The 18778-nt window shown below is 55.3% G+C and overlaps 6 protein-coding genes across 6 annotated transcripts; 2 read left to right on the forward strand and 4 right to left on the reverse strand.

The window, feature by feature from the left end:
• Positions 1 to 165: 165 nt before the first annotated feature.
• JCM15063_006271 (uncharacterized protein) lies at positions 166 to 5135 on the reverse strand (the record flags this gene model as incomplete). The annotated part of the gene is made up of 9 exons (XM_076681022.1): positions 166 to 421; positions 488 to 882; positions 948 to 1112; positions 1175 to 1474; positions 1538 to 1981; positions 2050 to 2845; positions 2915 to 4398; positions 4458 to 4641; positions 4732 to 5135. The coding sequence occupies 9 exons, from the start codon at positions 5133 to 5135 to the stop codon at positions 166 to 168; spliced, it is 4428 nt and encodes a 1475-aa protein (XP_076531829.1).
• A 243-nt stretch (positions 5136 to 5378) lies between these two features.
• NHX1 (bifunctional K:H/Na:H antiporter NHX1) lies at positions 5379 to 8853 on the forward strand (the record flags this gene model as incomplete). The annotated part of the gene is made up of 11 exons (XM_076681023.1): positions 5379 to 5513; positions 5744 to 5840; positions 5906 to 6039; positions 6110 to 6186; positions 6259 to 6465; positions 6536 to 6684; positions 6762 to 6845; positions 6928 to 7037; positions 7100 to 7192; positions 7268 to 8299; positions 8368 to 8853. 11 exons carry the CDS (start codon positions 5379 to 5381, stop codon positions 8851 to 8853), a joined length of 2604 nt encoding a protein of 867 aa, XP_076531830.1.
• Positions 8854 to 8998: 145 nt separating this feature from the next.
• JCM15063_006273 (class I SAM-dependent methyltransferase) lies at positions 8999 to 10108 on the reverse strand (the record flags this gene model as incomplete). Its single annotated transcript, XM_076681024.1, has 8 exons — positions 8999 to 9140; positions 9200 to 9288; positions 9366 to 9472; positions 9540 to 9741; positions 9810 to 9843; positions 9913 to 9930; positions 9994 to 10025; positions 10091 to 10108. The coding sequence occupies 8 exons, from the start codon at positions 10106 to 10108 to the stop codon at positions 8999 to 9001; spliced, it is 642 nt and encodes a 213-aa protein (XP_076531831.1).
• Positions 10109 to 10648: 540 nt separating this feature from the next.
• On the reverse strand, positions 10649 to 13307 carry JCM15063_006274 (sugar porter family MFS transporter; the record flags this gene model as incomplete). Its single annotated transcript, XM_076681025.1, has 15 exons — positions 10649 to 10697; positions 10770 to 10940; positions 11005 to 11078; positions 11145 to 11160; positions 11234 to 11353; positions 11419 to 11661; positions 11727 to 11961; positions 12021 to 12039; positions 12107 to 12368; positions 12433 to 12589; positions 12705 to 12761; positions 12820 to 12885; positions 12948 to 12958; positions 13021 to 13119; positions 13189 to 13307. The coding sequence occupies 15 exons, from the start codon at positions 13305 to 13307 to the stop codon at positions 10649 to 10651; spliced, it is 1698 nt and encodes a 565-aa protein (XP_076531832.1).
• A 791-nt stretch (positions 13308 to 14098) lies between these two features.
• On the reverse strand, positions 14099 to 16445 carry JCM15063_006275 (sugar porter family MFS transporter; the record flags this gene model as incomplete). Its single annotated transcript, XM_076681026.1, has 11 exons — positions 14099 to 14147; positions 14212 to 14382; positions 14445 to 14523; positions 14594 to 14673; positions 14730 to 14753; positions 14822 to 14849; positions 14927 to 15162; positions 15228 to 15743; positions 15810 to 15899; positions 15962 to 16261; positions 16330 to 16445. The coding sequence occupies 11 exons, from the start codon at positions 16443 to 16445 to the stop codon at positions 14099 to 14101; spliced, it is 1689 nt and encodes a 562-aa protein (XP_076531833.1).
• A 701-nt stretch (positions 16446 to 17146) lies between these two features.
• DUS4 (tRNA dihydrouridine synthase) lies at positions 17147 to 18777 on the forward strand (the record flags this gene model as incomplete). The annotated part of the gene is made up of 7 exons (XM_076681027.1): positions 17147 to 17213; positions 17342 to 17426; positions 17501 to 17781; positions 17865 to 18015; positions 18078 to 18333; positions 18400 to 18444; positions 18514 to 18777. 7 exons carry the CDS (start codon positions 17147 to 17149, stop codon positions 18775 to 18777), a joined length of 1149 nt encoding a protein of 382 aa, XP_076531834.1.
• Between the last annotated feature and the right edge of the window lies 1 nt (position 18778).

The following is an 18778-nucleotide window of genomic DNA, read 5'->3' on the forward strand; positions in this document are numbered from 1 at the left end:
CAGACGAAGCAGCGGGGTGACTCTCTGGCAGCCTTTGCTCGTCGAAGGAAGTACAGTTGGCACGGATCATTTGCAAAAGAACAAGGAAAAGCAAGACAAGTGAGACGATTGGCTCTGCTGGGCCTCACATTTTTGGCTGGGAGTTCTGAATTCGAGGCTGAGTTTCTAGGATCTCCAATTTCCACGGCCTCCACGTCCGCCGGCTGCGCCTCCATTCGAGCTGCCCCAGCCACTGTCAGACTGGTTGAATCCGGACACAGAGGGAGGACGAGACGAGTAGGGTGTGTGATTTTGCGACCCGAAGCGCGATCCCGGTGCAGAAGATGACAGTGGGTGTAGCGGTTGCGGTACAGTCGAAAGGGACGGTGTGGCAGGTCGTGACGAAGTCCTCGAGGAACTGGGTCCAAGGCTGAGGGCGTACCTGTTCGCAGTGAACGACGTGGTCAGCCCGCATACAAAGCATATTCACCAGATAGGGTTTGCGCACGTGTTGAGTAGCGTCACGACATTCCCGGTCAGCTGGTCGAGATCCTTGACTTCTTGCTTGCTCAGTTCAGTCTCTCCCTTGTCGACGACATCTTCGTCTCCTTCGTCCTCATCTTCGTCGTCCTTGTCGAATTGCCTGCCACGCGGAGGTTGGTGTCTGTTCCTTCCATTGCCCTGAGGTCCCGATCGACTCTGTCCTTTCGAGATTGCCACGTTCAAGCCTTCAAAGACTCGCAGCAGTGAAAGGTCCAAGAGACCCTTGAGCCGTTCGACATCGTCCAATACTGAGACCGCACCGTGTCCTGCGACAATGGGGAGCCAGCCATCGCAGACGAGGCCTTCTCGGACTGGTTGAAGGTCGTAGGCGCCGAAGAGCATGTAGCCGAGCGGGTCAAGCTATGTTATTGCGAATCGAGCAGTCAGTAAAGCGAGTCTGTATCCGCGAGACACGACCTGCATACCTTGGTTGTTGCGCGCAAGAAGGTTTGGCCTTCTCCCTTGCCTCCCATGGCTCCCGTCTTGCTCTTCTCCCCGAAGGCGTACAGCTGCCTCGACGACGTGATGGGCACGTCTGCCGCCTTCTCGTTCTTCCTAGAATTGACTGAAGAAGGGTGGATCGCACAGGACTGTCGAAAGGGGAACAGTAAGTAAAGTTTATCGGAACAACCCGGTCGCGAGATGTCCTGACCTTGTCCTGAATGGTGCGCAAACTCTTTTCGCTGACACGAATGGCAAAGTTGGGTGCAACGGCGGTTGCAATCAAAGCTGAGAGCAAAGGCAAAGAGTGCCCGTTCTGGTTCAGGTGCGCCGGGATCGTTGCTTGGCTTCGTCTTCCACGGAAGAAGGGTTGCGGCGTTTGAGCACCACCTCCCGAAATTTGCAATACACCTGCGCGGTCGAGTGACGAGAGAAGGTGCTCCTTGATCTTTTGGATCAACAGGAGGGTCGGCTTGGAGAGGAAGTTGTCGCGTGCGAACGAGTTTGCCGCCTGCAACAGATTGAAAGAATTCAGTCATTTTCCGGATCGAGAAAATGTGAGCTGGAACCCTACGGAATAGTCGCCTCTGCCTTGCAACTCCCACCACGCATTGTACGCTTGTAGAATCGCAAGGGGATCACTCCTGAATTCTGCAGGTGCCCAGCTGTTCTTGATCCGGTCCGCTTGTTCCTTCATGAGTGGGGGACTCAAGAACGGATCACGGTTTGTCAAGATGGCGGCGAGGGTGAGGGTCTGCTCGAGACACCTGAAGAACGAGCCAAGCAAACAGAGCTTGCCGATGGCGGCCTCGACAGGGAGTTGCAAGAGAACACGACCGAGCGAGGTCAGGTGCTCATTCGCATCGATGGCGCCCACGTGAAGGAGAGTTTCGAGAGCAGCGCGGACACGTTGAGGTTCCGGAGGCTGGATCGTGGAAGACAAGACGTCAAAGACGGACAGTCCTGGTAATTGGAGACCCGTGACGTGCATCGCGGTCGAAGCCAAATCCGTACGAAGCTGTTACCAAAGCATCATTGTCAGTAGATGATCAGTCGTTTCAACCGGAAAGAACAGGATTGAGATACCATCTCGACAGTTTGGTGAATGTCCATCGAAGCGAACCTCGCCTTGCTGACGATACCGTAGTACTCTCCCTCGCGGTGACGTCCAGCGCGACCAGCGCGCTGCAAGACGTTGCTCGTGCCCGTCCATGCGCTGACGAGCTGGGAGAGGCGCCTCTCAGGGTCATAGCGCTTCTCCTTGCACTTGGCACTGTCGACGACGTACACGACATCCGGAATAGTGACGGAGGTTTCGGCGATGTTTGTCGAGAGCACGATTCGGCGAATTCTAGGATCGGAAGGAGGTTCAAAGACAGCTTGCTGGTCCGCAATGGGAATGGTCGAGTGCAGCACGTGCAGTTCGTAGCGGCTCGTGTCGTTGAAGTTGAGATCGAGGAGTGGGTAACGCTGACGGTCTTGCAAAATGTTGCGCACCGATTGAATCTCGTCCCAACCGGGCAGGAACACCAGGACGTGACCTTCGTCCGATTTCGACATTACATAGGCGATAATAAGCGCGAGTAGGGGATAAGGCATTTCGAGGTCGTCGATCTCGCCGACAGGTTTTCCCGTGCGATGGTCGATAGGGATCGATGGAACGAGTTCGCGCTGGAGGTAGGGGATGACGGCTTTCTCGTTGAAGACCCACCCTCCACGATTCTGGGGAAGGCGTTCTCCCTGCAGAGTTTCGACAATGTCGTCGAGCCAGTACTTCTCGACCGGGAACGAGCGTCCTGGAACCGAAACGGTCGGGGCAAGCATGCCGGTATCCGGATCCTTGAAATATTCGGTGAAGAGCTTCGGGTCGATCGTCGCAGACCTGCATCCACCGTGAGGTAGTTAGTCTCTGAAAGTCGTATGCTGAAAGGAGATACGAGAGGAGATTCACATGAGAACGACCTTGATCTCCTTCTTGCCGATCTTCCTCCTCTCGTGGAGGAGTCGCCTCAGGACGAACAGCAAAAGATCTGTATCGACGTCTCGCTCGTGCACTTCGTCGACCGCAACGTGCGTAACGCCATCCAAGAAGCTGTCGCCTTCCTTCGAACCTTCTCCCGCAGCCGTCTTGTCGAGATCCGACTGCAACCGCCTCAAAAAGAGACCCGTTGTGCAAAACATGATCGAACCGTCTTTCCTCGGCAACTTTTGCTCGAACCGGACTTGGTATCCCACTTGATCCCCCAAGACTTGACCTCGTTCCTTTGCGACTCGTTCGGCGACACTGATTGCAGCAATACGACGCGGTTGCGTGCAGACAATGTTGCACTCTGCACCTTTTCCGTCTGCGATGGCGTCGTCGAGAATCAACTGGGGGATTTGAGTCGTCTTTCCGGAACCGGTCGCGGCGAGGACGACGACGACAGGCGAGACTGCGATCTTGGACAAGACGGAAGAAGCGTGTGACGTGACCGGGAGGGAAGCTCGTTGCGCTCGAAGTTTCGCGACCTGGTCGTCGGTCTGGTACGCCGAGAGCTTCGTTCGCATCTCTTGGGATTTCTTGGAGAGGTATTCCTGCCTTTTCGCCTCGACCACTTTCCTGCCTGCCTCGAATCGTTCTCGTTCGAGTTCCGACATTTCGGGTTGCTGTGAAGTCGAGGCTTGGTCGTGCGAGTCGAGAGAGTCCAACCCGCGTCGTTTCTGCAGGTACCTCTCCCGCTCCTTCCTCGCCCTCTCGTCTTCCCGCTTCCTCATGTCCTTGCCTCTCTGGACGAGTTCACTGTCTGCGGCTTCTCCTACGGCTTCGGCGACCTGTTCCTCGATCTCGTCGTCGCGCACAAAGAACTCGACGCTCGCTTGCACGACACCCTTCTCGACCTGTTTCGACTGCTTCTTCGCTTCCCAATCGGACCACAGTGCCGGATCCATCTCGGTGAGGTAACTCGCCGTGTCGAGGTACGCGATCTTGGTCGCCTGGTCCTTGCGTTTCGCGACTCCCATCCCGATGCGCGAACCTTGCACGGACAGGGTCGCTCTCCACGTCGAGACGCCGCGTTGACGAGTCGGTTGCGACGTGTAGTTGAGGTCGGGTCTCGGAAAGTTGAACTTGCTGCAGTAGAAATCCATGAACAGTCGAGCTTCGGCGAGATCGATCTTTTGTCCAGTCACGAGCGTGACGTGTTTGCCATCGTTGCCGTCTCCTTGTGCTTGCGCCTGCGCCTGTTGTTGTTGCCGTTGCTGCTTGTATGCGGCGGGCGTTACTGTGAGTTGAGTCGACGATTGACCGTACGAGGATGACGAGGCGGCGGTGAACGCGTTCGAGAACCCTCCCGAGGGAGCCGGCGCGTTGTAGGCGGATGATGAAGCCATCGATGGTTGTTGCGATGCCGAGTGAAGCGGAGTCTGTTGTCCCTTCATCCTGAGCGGCAAGTTGGACTGTTTCTCGAGCAAGTATGAGAATGTGTAGGTCTCGAAAAGGTGAAAAAAGTACTCGCATTCGTGAAGAGGTTCCTTGCCGAGAGTCGGACACATGCTTCCAACGCTGCGAGTTTCTCTGCTTCTTTCGCACTGACGGGGGAATCGCCAGTACCGACGATGGGCTCGATGATTCCGGGCATCGAAGGTGCTCCGTAGCTCCTCTGAGGAGGTGGTGGATCAGGATCAGCGACGATCGTGCATCTGTGTTTGGGGGGGCATGAGCGTTAAACATGTCTCTCGCACGAGCCGAGTGGGCAGATGGGAGCGAATGAAAAGAAAAAGGCGCCTCGCCTGAACAGGTTGGTACCGTCGACGTTCTTCTTGGCCGAGCTGTAGTGGACGTCTTCGCCGAGCGCTTTCAGGTAGTTGGCGATGATGCCTTTGGGGTTCTCGAGGTACTTTGGGCCGACGACTGCTCGGGGGTTGCCGGTGAGCTCTTGGTACAGAGTTTTGAGGATGTACTCTTGCGAATGGATCGGTCCAGGAGCCGAGGGCGCCGGTGGTGGAGGCGGACGCGAGGACGAGCCGTTTGATGAGTTTGCGGCTCGAGACCTGCCTCGGTTCCTCGCACCGCCGCGCCAGTGTGAAGGCGGGGCGGACATGGGTGCGGTCGAGGGAGTCTTGGTGCGTTTCGAGGCAGACGGGGCGGCAGACGAGGACGAGAAGGAATAGTTGCGAGGTGCGCGCCGCTTCATGCACTGGAAACGTCCGCAGCAGTCGTACTCGATCGAGGAGCACTACGCTCAGTGCTGTCGAATCGGTTCCTACTAATTGGCGGTCTGACGACACGGACGAGGGACAGAGACGCTGTGCGTGGTGTGCGAGTTTGGATTGACAGACTCCAGCATCATCGATCGCTTCGCCTTGTCTCGTCTCGTCTCGATCTACTGCACGGTGTCAGCATCAACAGGATCGCACTCTAAGCTCCGAGTCGCGAGATGAACAACCCGAATGCGGGTCTGCCTGGCCCGACTTCGATCAGCTCGCGCCCGATCAGCACCCCATCGGCATCGTTCCCACCGGTCCTAGATCCCGAAGTCGAGGAACTGTGGAGTTCGCGAGCTCTCCTACTCGTGAGTCGCGTCTTTGCTCGCGTGAACCGTTGCTCGATATCTCGCCTCGCTCTCCCACAACCGCGCAGCGCACTCGGTTTCCTCGCCCAGCTGCCACTCGAACCTATTTTGCCTAGTCGAGCCTGATCACACCTCACAGAGGGGTTCCGGAACGAATTTGAGCAGGATTGAACCGAGGATCGCTCCTCTCCCCACCTCTCGCATCACTGACGTTGCCAAATCGCCGACAGGTCCTGTTCTTGCTAGTACTCTCGTTCTGGGTCTCGTACTATCTCAAAGTACGCAGGATCAGATCCATCCATGAGACCCTCGTCGCCATGTTTGCAGGCAAGTCCGTCCCTCGGCTCGAGCACACCACAGCGCGGTCGACTCACCCGCTTAGTGCACTCCAGGAATGTGCGTTGGAGCAATCGTCAGGATTGCGCCAGGTCATGTGGTCCAGTCGATGATCGCGTTCAAATCAACCATCCTCCTCAATGTGCTCCTGCCCCCGATCATCCTCAACTCGGGGTACCAGCTCAAACAAGTACGCACAAAGTCTCTCGAGCACTGCAGGTCGAAGCGGGATCTGACCCGGTGAAACTTGCGTGGCGCAGGAGAACTTTTTCCGAAACTTTGGCGTGATTCTGACCTTTGCGTTCGCGGGCACGTTCATCTCGGCGGTCGCACTCGGGTCAGCTCACTCCGTATCGTGCGCGCATAAACGAGTAGAAACACTCATGCTGTGATCTCGAGACGGGTGCAGGGTGATAGTGTATCTCTACTCGCTGCTCGGACTCGAAGGCTTGTCCCTCACCATTGTCGAGTGTCTCCTGTTCGGATCGACCCTGTCAGCCACCGATCCCGTCACGATCCTCGCCATCTTCAATGCCCTCCATGTCGATCCCAAACTGTATTCCGTCATCTTTGGCGAGAGTATCCTCAACGACGCCGTTGCGATCGTCATGTTCGAGTGAGGATCCCTTCTCCCCCCCGGTCCGCTCCCCGTTCGTGCTCGTAATTGACCCTTGTATATGATGCAGGACCCTGAGTCAATTCCACGGCGAAAAGATCTCGTTGTTCTCGTTCTTCCACGGTGTTGGAATCTTCCTGTTGACGTTCTGCATTTCGATGGCACTCGGAGTCATGTTTGGTCTCGCCTGCTCTCTCATGTTGAAGCACTCGGAACTCGGTAACAACTGCTTTCTCACGCTCTTTTGCTGCGAAAGGCGAATCACTGACCCTCTCCATGCTTCCCTGTCCCGAAAGGGAGATTCACCGAGATTGAAGCGTGCCTTGTACTGTTAATCGCATACACGAGTTACTTTTTCTCAAACGCTCTCACCATGTCGGGTCAGTTTTTTTTCTTTCTTTCTCTACCGCTCACTCGCATGAGACTTCTGGCGCCTGACTCTAATGCGATGTCGAACAAAAGGCATCGTCTCTTTGCTGTTCTGCGGCATCACCCTCAAACACTACGCATACCACAACATGTCGCACCGAACCCAACGCACGACTAGATACATGTTTGGTACCCTCGCGCAGGTAAGCCTCCCAGTTCTCTGAGCTTCCGCAAGAGCGACCTCTGCTGATCCTCACGAGAGTAGTTGAGCGAGAACTTTATCTTCATCTACCTGGGACTCAGTCTCTTTACGATGGAAGAGCTCGTGTACAAACCCATGTTCATCATCGTCACTGGCGTACGTTTTTCTTCATTCGTTCCACCACTGTCTTTCCGTCTCAAGATTGACTCGATTCTTGCTAATTTGGAATAGATCGCTGTTTGTATCGCGAGATACTGCGCCGTGTTCCCCATTTCGAAGCTCCTCAACATCTACTTCCGAGCTCGAGGTTCGAGATCGGACGAACTGCCCCACTCGTATCAGATGATGCTGTTTTGGGCCGGTTTGCGAGGAGCGGTAGGAGTCGCACTCGCAGCGGGGATGAAAGGAGATCATGCCGTCGCGTTGCGCACGACCGTCCTTGTTGCCGTCGTGTTGACCGTCATTGTGTTTGGAGGTACGATTGGGAGGATGATTGAAATCTTGGGGATTCGGACTGGAGTCGACGAGGGAGAAGATGGGGACGAGAGTTCAGACGAGGAAGGGTATGGCCTGATCGGTTCAGGTTCGGGCGAAGCAGAGGAGGAAGGCAGGAGGTACTCGAAGAGGAGAAGTATGAGCTTTGGCAAGAAATCGTCGGGACCGAGGGAACGAGATTGGTCGACAGACGCGGGCAGCAACGGAGATGGCTACAGCAACACGAGTGGCAGTGGAGACTCGCCGTACCGAGACGAACTCCCGCTCAGGAGTTCTTCGACTCTACGGTTGGGATCTTCGGCTCGGAGAGGAGGCAGTCACTCGGGAGGAGTTGGACCCGGAGCTGCGGGGAGGACGAGCAGGTTTGGATCCGTTTCCGCTCCGACCTCGGACCTCTCGGCTTCTTCGTCAGATTCCGATCCCGACATTCTACCCTCGGCTCAATCGACGCTTGATCTCTCGGCTTCGTCGACGAACTCTTCAAAACCTTCGGCAACGGCGGAAGGGAGTGATCGCGTGTGGAGAGACGGACAATGGTTCACCGTTCTCGACGAGCGGTACCTGTTGCCCGTGTTTTCGAACGCGACTGCGAGTCGAAAGCAAGCGACGAAGAAAGCCCTCATGAAGGCAAAGAGGAGCAGTTTCGCCGTCGACCGTTCTACCTCGAACGGGGACCTCGGACATGGCGGAGGAGACGACAGTTTCGAAGGAGGTTCCCCATACCTTGGAGGCGGAGGAGGACATCATCAAGTGAACCCGAGTTTCTCTGTACGTCCTCCGTCCTTTGTCTTTCTCGGACATAATCGCTTATACAGTATTTGAACGGTCATGATCAGGACATTCTCTCTTCACTCGTGGGACCGGCGCTCTCTTCTTCTTCCTCTGCGCCTGCATCTCAGCAGTCGACGAACCACCCGCTTCACCCGAAACGTCGAGACTCGTTCAGTTCGCCGTCTTCGACAGTCCTCGACCTGACCCCTTCGGCTTCGAGCTACAACGTCTCGAGTACACCTCTCGCCTCTTCAGACATTGTCCAATCGGCCTCGTCTTCGACTTTGGCCAGTGGATCGCACGCGAGTGAAAGAAGGCCTAGCGCGGTCGCCGCCGCGAGGAACCGAGGCAGTGTTTCGGGAATGGGCGCATTCGCGAATCAATCTCAGTCGCCGAATGCAGGCGGGGGTTCAGGGGACGGCAATGGTACAAGTGCACCCGTCCTGCCATTCTCGGCAAGTACTCGCAGGACCGGGGGTGGTGCCGGATCACCGGGGGGATCAGGTTTGCTCGAGTTCGACAGTAAGGGTAGCGGCGGATCAGGACGATGATCCAGCCGAGGAAGTGCACATTTTCGATTCGTTTCTAGAAGTTTCATCTCCGCCATTTACATTTTTGTACAGTCTTTTCTTCTTTTTTTTTTGTTCGCATCGGTGCTCGGCACTCTGGAATTGTTGCAATCGCAGTTTTGCATGACTACGTTTGGTCAGTGTGCAAGCTCGACTCCCTCCGCAGCACGTAAAAATAGTACGAGAACCCTTCCCCGACTTCGAGGATATCTAGTTTCCACCCAGGTCGCGTCAAGTGTTGTCTCCGGAAATGCGGTTGACCGAACGTTCTAATCGTCGAATTTCTGTCAGCGTGGCTTGCGAAAGATGGCGAACCGTAGAAGCGTACAGATAAAGGAAGACTCCGTCAGGTTTCAGCACCCGTACGACCTCGTCGACCTCGGCCTTGACATCCGCGACGATCTCAGGTTGAGGATCCTGACAAGTGAGGGGTCACATGTCAAAATCAGCTGGCGCGAACGGAGCATAGCTGAAAAGGATTAGAAGAGCCTCACCCAGACATCGTCGACACCCGTCATCATGGCGTCCATCGTTCCTTTGTCGATACACACGTCGACGCTCTCGGTCTCGAAAGGGAGTTTCCTGATATCTCCCACGACCCCTGTATCTCTCGAGGTTCAGCTTGCAGTTCCTGCACAGTCGGATGACTGAGATCTTCCCTAGCTCACAGGACATCTCGGGTCGCGGTTCCTCGTGCAGCTTCTTCATCTTGTCTATCACGACTTCCGAGTAATCGAGGTTGTCGACCCGCTTGTACCCATCATCGTACAAGTCTCGGGACAGAGTAGAATTGCCGCAACCGAGCATGACGATTCGAGCAGACTTTTCTGGCACGAACTTATTGATCAGGTGTTTGATCTCGGCGTACGTCTGTATAAGGATGGAACTGTCAGCGGTGCCTGCAGAGAAGATGACTACCTTCCAATCGCTGCGCGCACCTTGAACCAATCGAACGAGGAATCATCGGCTTCTCTGCATTTGAGAGGTCAATCTATGGCGCAAGACAGTATACATAGCTCGTTTCCGAGGACTTGGACTGACTTGGCGTAACGTTCGTCCCTGGTTGCAGACTTTGAGATCAGTCAACATGTCGGATTTGAGGCGTTTCGAAGAGAGGCTCACCAGTATTCCCTCGTGCCGTATTGTGCGTTGGCCTGTCGAGGTCGAGTGTTTGTCACACTTGCATTGTCGGTAGGTGCTATTCCGGCAGAGGACTTACGGACGGTAGCAGATCCATTCTTCCACTTGATCTAACAAACTGTCTTTGTCGACTCAACTGCTTCCAGGCGACACAAGCGTACCGGTACTAAGTACAAGGTTTATTTCGGTCCCTCGCGATCGTGATCAGCCGGACGAAGCGAAGAAGATGCAGAACCAGAGCTTGGAACAGTGCCGGTTGCCCGGATCAGCTTGCAAACTCGCATCTGACTGCATCTTCTCTCTCGCTTCGCTAGATTTGTTGCCAGGCTCCTGAATCCGACATTTGCGAGGGGAAATATCGAAAGGCATGCATGACGGGATAACTTGCTTGGACTTGCCTTCGATTCGCAAACGAGTGGCTCTCAGAAACCGAACAGTCGCTGACCATCTTTCTTTGAAACCCAGGTCTGATAGCATCTAGCGAAATTTATAGACAGTGAAAGGAAGTGTAGCGCTACGGAAAGCTTCTACAGGAAGCCCGACAAGACTGGACTTTTTCAAGACCCAGAGTGTGGCGAGTATCTAGCGAGATGTAGAGATAGAGGAACTGTACAGAGGGAAGGAGCACTATTGACCTTTAATGAGCGTCTGCCGGATCGTTCTCGGGAATATCCTCGAGACCGAGTCTGAGCGTTCGAGAATAATGAACATGTCAGTCTCCGAGGAAGTGCATTCTTGGCAGGGGTGAAGGGACTTACCGAGCCCACTCGGAAGCGATCTCGGCACTGGTCAACGTTGGCATCTCGCTCGCCATGTGAACATAAGATCGCTTCTCGACGTAACCGCGTGCGAAAATAACGTCGATTTCTTCGAGCGATCGACCAGCCGTCTCGGGGTAGAAGAAGTAGATGAACGGCAGGAAGCAAATGCTGCACAATCGATAATCCGTCAATACTCCTCTCGAGCGGTAGAACCGGAGAAGCTCAGACTCACTTGACTGCGCCAAAGAATGCGAAGGTTCCGATCGCGGTCTTGGCAAGGAAGGGGGGCGTGAACATGACGACGGCCTATCGTTTGTTCAGAGCAATGGTCAGTACCACATTGAAGCATGAGCTCAAATGAGAGGAGCCCACAAAATTGAAAAGCCAGCTAAATCATGGCGTAAAATACGAACAGCGATGTGAGAAGATGTATAGACTCGAGCAGAGACAAAGGAACGCACTTGGTAATGGTAGAGACAGCGTTGGCTTGCGTCCTGGTCCTGAGAGGGTTGACCTCGGCAGGGTAGAGCCACGGCAACTCGAGCCAGGTGAATCCAAAGAAGGTGAGGTAGAGGAAGATTCTGTGGATAGCAAGGAGTCAGATTGCTCCAGCGCTCCTCGCGACGCCGGCAGAACCGCGACGTACCCAAAGACGGATCCCTTGACAACATTGGGGTGCGCTTCGTTGTCCGGGATAAGGCAGGCCATGATGATGAACATCGAGATTGCTTGTCCGTAAGTTCCGATGAAGAAGAGCTTGCGGCGACCGACACGATCGACGAGAGGGAACGAGACGCATGCGGAGAGAGCGTAGACCGTCGAGAGGACGGCACCGAGGATGAGAGCGAGGTTGCGACCAAGGCCAAGGTATTCCTCAAAGATGGGAGTACTGTCGTTTCAACTTATGGTCAGTTCATTTTTTCAGCAGGCTTCATGGATGCAAAGGGGTCATACCTGAAGTAGATGACGGCGTTGCATCCTCCAATTTGCTGGAACAATTGGGACGAAGCGCCGATGAGCATGCGGCGAAGGTGCTGAGTGGGTCCGTTGGTGATCAAGTCGCGCTTCGAAGCACGGGTAACTCCGTCGAGAGAGTCAAGAATGACGCGGGTCTGAATGATGACGGTTTCCGAGTTGTAAGGGGCAGGCTCGAGCGCAGCAACGACACGTTGCGCTTCGCGTAGGTGGCCTATAAGCAGAGATGCGGTCAGAAATGTAGACACAGGAGAGAGTGACGTCAAAGCATACCCTTCGATACGAGCCAACGCTGTGAAGTTTAACAGAAGTCATAAGCCAGTGATTCCAGCAAACACCGTGTTCAGAGAATGGCTTACGGGAGACTCGGGCAAGAACCATACAAGACCGACGACCATGAAGGCAAAGATGACCTGGATAGCGATCGGACCCCTCCACGAACCAGAGTTCGGGATGTAGCTGAAACCGAGGTCGACCCAGTAGGCCACCATGGTTCCGGACGAGATCATCGCCGCTTCAATGAAGACGGCGAATCCGCGAGACTTGGCTTTGGCACACTCTGCGTGCCACGTAGGAATTGTCGAAGTCAGGAAACCGGTTCCGAGACCAGTAACGATACGACTATTGAGGAGAAATGTCAGCTAGTCTTCTACAGCTGAGCGATTCTAAATTCGAGCGAGCATACCCGATGATGAATTGTCCTCCTGCCCAGTGACCGTCGAAGCAGGTAACCTGGATCAGCACACCGAAGCAGAGGATTGTTGCTCCCGTGAACATCATCTTGCGTCGGCCAATCTTGTCACCAAACATGAGTGCACAAATGGCGCCCATCAGACATCCGACTGCAGTAGGTTGGGTTTCAGCGAAGGAACACAGGATGAGACAAGAAAAGCAGAAGAGGGATTTGCGATGATGCTCGCATTAACCTCTTCCTCCTGATGCGACGGGACGACTCACCCTCGTACAACGCGACGTAGGCGGCTTGAAGAATAGAAGCCTGGTAAGCGCCTTGCACTGTGTAGAATGATGCCGTGTCAGCGAAAGCAGCGGGAAAATATCGAGTTTGACGGACCAGCAGGGTCGCAGGCAGGGAAAGTTTCGAAGAATTGAGGGGCACTGATGATTCCCGACATGACACCTATGTAGAGCGGTGTGGCGTCAGCTTTTGATGATCGCGGACGACGGTATTTCGATTCGCACCTTGGTCGTAACTAAATCGCGCGCATCGGTCAGTCCAGGCGTTGCATCAGCGGTGAAATGTGCAGAGACTCACCCAAACAATCCGAAACCAGCGGAGGCGGCGACCGTGATCCACCACGTCAGCGTGGTGCCGCACGCACCCATGTACGTCGGTACACCATCGTTGTTGACGCTGACGCACAAATGTTGTCAGCCACACTCACTCAAATGGCTCAGCTGTACCCAATGGACTGTAACTCACGCGCTGCCTTCAGGTAGATCTCCAGCTCCGGTCCATTCGAGTTGGGAGCCTTCGGGCGAAGACTGGTGCGAGGTGCCGAACTTCTCGTTCTGTTCCTTATTCCGCTTGAAGACGCTCATGTTGTGCTCAGGCAAGTTTGGACGCAGGGCACTGCCAGTGAGATGTGGTCGAGTCGAACCGAGAGGAGGAAGGTAATTCGAGGAAAAAACAGAGTTGAGCGAGAGGGGTCCCCGTCACGATTAAAATCGGAGCAACTCAAAAATCCCGTGGGCGTCCACACAACGTACCCCATCTTCCGAAAGGGGAGCCGGGGTTTCTGTCGGACCGCTCGGATGACGCGCCTTCTTCGCGATCTGAGCTTCTCTCCGCGTTCTTCTCGCGTTCCCGTCGCTCACGAACCAAGGCGTATACCTTGTCAAGCAGCTGAACACTCTGCTGCTCTGTCCCACTATCACCATGTCATCGCACGTGTGCATGATGGACTGGAACCATGGACGCAGACCGGCAGACAAGAAAGATGAGAAGGCCGGCTCGTGGCGACCCGCGCTTGCGCTATTCCGAGTCGGAAATGTGCCAAGTCTTCATTGCGTCAGTTGCATCAATTTTTGGCTCGCGGACGACGCGGACGACGCGGTCGAGCTTGACAGGGTCAGTCCCTCTTGCCTCTTCTCCATGTCCAAGAATTCAAGCTGGAAGGGTGGCAAATGCAGACCGAAAGTTGGGCGTCGTGTTGTCAAATCAAAGAGGTTCGGTTCCGAGTTCGCCCCCTGGAAGGCAAGAGCGCGAGAGGCAGAAAGATCACAAATGTTGCAGACGGAAAGCATGTACAGCCAGCGAAAAATCTAGAAGCCCGGGAAAGAGTGTTTCTACGTTTTCTTGCACGAACGCGAAGCGATGGATGAGGCAGAGCTCAGTGCGCGGCGGCGGCCTCCGGGTCTGGCATTTCGCCGAGCTGGAGTCTGCAGCATTGTCACAACAATGTCAGGGACCGTCGGTAAAGCCTGATCTATGTACAATATTCACCTCTGCCATTCCGAGGCGATCTCGGCACTCGTGAGCGACGGCATTTCCTTGGCCATCTTGACATAGGATCGCTTCTCGACGTAGCCGCGGGCGAAAATGATGTCGATCTCCTCTAGAGAGCGTCCAGCAGTCTCGGGATAGAAAATGTAAATGAACGGCAGGAAGCACAAGCTGACCGATGTTGATGTCAGCTCAGAGAGCAGCATTCTGAAATGACAGAAGGAGGAGCTCACTTGATGCCTCCAAAGAATGCGAACGTTCCGATAACAGAGCGGTCGAGGAATGGCGGCGTGAGCATAACGACGGTAAAGTCTGACAGAGATCTGCGTCAGCGAGCCATTTTGCATCCCCACCCTTACGAGCAATGTAGAATGAAACTGACTGAAAAGCCAGTTGGTGATGGTCGACACAGCGTTCGCCTGAGTCCTCGTACGGAGAGGACTGAGCTCCGCGGGATAGAGCCTTTATCGAAAACATGTCAGTATATTGACGAGTATGGTCCATGACTCGGGGCTCACCAGGGCAATTCGAGCCAGGTGAATCTACAGAGCAGGGGGTTGGTCAGCTCTGACGACTTGCGAGACACCGTAGCGGACTTTCCGCGACTTACCCAAACACAGTGAGGTACAAGAAGAGTCCTGAGAAGGAGAGATCAGGGTGGGGAATGATTTAGTTTCGGTGGGAGGTAACTGGACAACCACAGGGTGTTACTCACCGACAACAGCTCCATTGCGGGCAGGGCTGTTCTCGCCTGGAATTAGACATCCCATGACGAGGAACATGGCAGCTGCCTGACCCCAGGACCCGATGAAGAACAGCTTGCGTCGACCTAATCGATCAACGAGTGGGAACGAAATGCACGCCGAGAGCGCGTATACGGTCGCGAGTACCGCGCCGAGGATGAGCGCAAGCTGCCTGTCCAGGCCAAGATAATCTTGGAAGATGGGAGTGCTGAGACAGAGGAAACGAAGATGAGCATGGACCGCCTGATGTACGAGCACGCTTTCGACCCTTACCTGAAGTAGATGACGGCGTTGCAGCCTCCGACTTGCTGAAAGAATTGAGACGAGGCGCCAATGAGCATGCGGCGGAAATTCTGGGTAGGGCCGTTCGTGAGGAGGTCGCGCATATCGGCGCGAGTGCGACCTTGCATTGATTCGAGGATAACACGAGTTTGCAGGATGACCGCCTCGCTGTTGAAAGTGTCGGGCTCGAGTGCTGCGACGACGCGTTGCCCTTCGATGAGCTTGCCCTTCGAGATCAACCACCGCGGCGATTCGGGCAGGAAGGCCACGAGACCGACGAGGGCGAACGCGAAGACGACCTGAAGTGCGATCGGTCCTCGCCACGATCCTGATCCCGGGAGATAGGAGAAACCGAGGTCGACCCAATACGCGATCATGGTGCCGGTCGAGATCATTGCCGCTTCGATGAAGACAGCAAATCCGCGCGACTTTGCCTTTGCACACTCGGCATGCCATGTCGGGATGGTCGAGGTGAGGAATCCGGTTCCGAGTCCAGTCACGACTCGACTGTATGAAGGGGCGATGCTGCTGGTCAATTACTATCAAGACGGAATTGGTGGAAAAGAGACGGACCCAATGATGAACTGACCGCCTGCCCAAGAGCCGGCAAAGCAGGTGATCTGGATCAGGACGCCGAGACAGAGGATTATCGATCCGGTAAACCTGGTGGCTCATGCTGCATTAGCCTTGTTCTATACTCGAGAGAGTCTGGTACTCGGGCTCACATCATCTTGCGGCGACCAAGCTTGTCTCCAAAGATGAGAGCAAAGATGGCACCACCGAGGCAACCGATCTCGTAGATACTGACATACAACGCGCTGAGCGTTGACGCGCGAGAGGAGCCCTGTACCGCAGGGTCGACGGCAGGGAAAGTTTCGAAGAACTGCGGTGCGCCGATGATGCCGGACATGACACCTTGATCGTACCCAAACAGACCGAATCCGGCTGAAGCGGCAAGTGTAATGAGCCAAGTGAGCTTGTTGCCACTTGCGCCCATATACGTCGGGTGACCGAGAGCATTGACCCTGTAGCCTCCGACTATATCAGCTTTTGTCCTGGCGGCGACGACACAATGAGCGCTCAGTCTACTCACGAGGCATTGGCGGGAAGGTCTCCAGCACCGGTCCACTCGATCTGGCGCGCGCTGCCGTCGCTGGAGGTGTTATCGTCGAAGCCGCCCTTCTCGCGGGCTTCTTTGTCGATAGTCATGTTTCGTCGCACCCGTGCGGTGTTCTGAAAGGTCGAGTCGGTAGGTAAGGTCGGTTCGAAGTAAGATTCGCGGATGCGAACACGTAGCAGCGAGGAATGCGAGAGGAAAGGAGAGCAGCCTTGTGCTCGACCGTTCAGTTAATGCCCTTTGTCCGCATTCTGGCGCAGAAGAACAAGCAATCGAAAGAGTGGGGGCACGAAGGGTCGGGGGAGCAGCAACGCTCGACCGGCGTGAGCCGTTATAACGAATCGAGCGTGGGCCGGGCGGTGGCACTGCTCGGCGAAATTCAGCCGCGCGCGTGCGCCCAACTTTAAAACAGCGCTTAGGCCGATGTCGCGACCGTCCACTCGAGGCGAACCAAGCAATTATGCCTTTTCTAGGCATCCGGCTGAGCCGCTTGACGAAGGGGATGGGCTCGAGTCGAGCACGGATCCGATAGGAGCCATGCAGCCTTGGAAAATATGAAATCGGCGCTAGCCGGCGCCAAGCATGTAGAAGGCGGTGGCGAAGAGGGTTCCGTGCCAGCGCAGGGCGGTTCCCAAGTCGCGGCAACGATGAGAAGGTGAGTAAGCACGCTAGCGAGAGTCCAGAGGCAATCGCGGCGAGACGCCCGCGATTATGCAGGCCGGGTCTCATCAATCTTAGTAAAATCAATTAATGTCAACTTGGGACACCTTACTCTAATACCCTGCCTACACCAATGGACAAGCCTCTAGACCTCAGCCCTCAAGCGCTTCTGAACGACTATGAAGGGGTGAACGCCTGCGGTACGCTCTTCTTGCTAGCGTGGGGGCGAACGTTCTTGCACATGAAGTTGCATTCCGTCGCGTACCCCCACCCTAGAGCCCTCGTCTGCCCACGCTAATTCACGTTCAATCAATTTGACATGTCCCAGCTCCGATGGTCCGGTATGGCAAGCTCCCGTTCCGGTCCGTCGTATCGCAATACAATTGCCCGCTCGTCTGGACGCCGATGATGCTGTGCGTCTGCATATTCCATGATCCACTTCTATGCCTCGCAATGCCAGCTGTTGATCCGGTCCATGCGTGCGCAGTGCTGCCGAGTTCTCGCGTTCGCAGACGATGCGAGACGCGGATTTCTCGACAAACGGTTCCGAGAGGGGGACATTTTTTCTCAAAGAACGCTATACCAACCCGGCAGCCGTGCAAGAGTATGATGACAGTCCCGAGCCACGAGGAATACACAGCTCGGCGAGGAAGACGCGAAAGGTCCGAGGGAAACTCATCATACAGTTTGCGGCAAACGACCCTGTCCATCTCGCCGATGCCGCCGAGCTGGCGAGACCTTTCGTCGATGCGATTGATCTCAATTGCGGTGAGTAGCTGCGAGCAAACTGCTTGGCTTGAGGACGGAAGAACCCAAAGCCGTTGTACTCACCTTCCGAATCGCCGCCACAGGCTGTCCGCAAAAGTGGGCTTATCAGGAAGGCATCGGATGTGCTTTGCTCCGCAAGCCAGAGCTCGTACGAGAACTAGTCAGAGCCACAAAGCAGCGACTTGGGTGGGACTTCCCCGTATGCGTCAAGATTCGCGTCGATAGCGACCCCTCGTGAGCTTTGAGACAGACCTCGACATTCGATCGCCATGCTGACGAAACGTGGGTCCCTTTAGTCGGACAGAGCAGCTCGTATCGAACATCTTGGCCTCGGGCGCCGACGTACTCACAGTCCATGGTCGCACTCGGCATCAGTCTTCGTCAGGATATCCCGTCGACCTAGCCGCGATCAACTTTGCTCGAAGCTGCGCCAAAGGGCAGGTACCGGTCGTTGCCAACGGAGATGTATTCGACATGAAGGATGTCGAAAGGTCTCGCAAGGAGACGGGTGCAGAGGGAGTGATGAGTGCTCGAGGGTTGCTCGCAAATCCGGTCAGCGCTTGCTGCTACCGATGTCCCCACAGTGCACCACTGACACTGCCTGCTCGCGACATCCAGGCTCTCTTCTCTGGGTATGAACAAACGCCACTCGAAGCAGTCCATGTAAGCCATCAGGCCAATACTTTGTTCCCTGACTGTGATCGATCGCTGAGCACGTTCTCTTCGTCGCAGTCTTTTATCCAATTCTCGACGTCTCAGTCGCTGCTGTTCCCGCTATTTCATCGTCACTTGGCCTACATGCTCGAGTCCCGGTTCACCTCGAGAAAGGAGCGGATCTACTTCAATAGCCTCGCGAGTTACGCCGGAGTGTTGGACTATTGCCAAGACAATTTTGCCGGTCAACCGGGCTGGGGACGTGAGCACATCGATCTTCTTTGGCTCGCTTCGAGCAGTCGCGCAGCGCTTCGATTGCTCACACCACCAGGAAACGAATAGA

The sequence above is a fragment of the Sporobolomyces koalae genome (genome assembly GCF_050403365.1).
Source record: "Sporobolomyces koalae JCM15063 DNA, S_koalae_JCM15063T_v1_ctg52, whole genome shotgun sequence".
Classification (NCBI taxonomy): Eukaryota; Fungi; Basidiomycota; class Microbotryomycetes; order Sporidiobolales; family Sporidiobolaceae; genus Sporobolomyces; species Sporobolomyces koalae.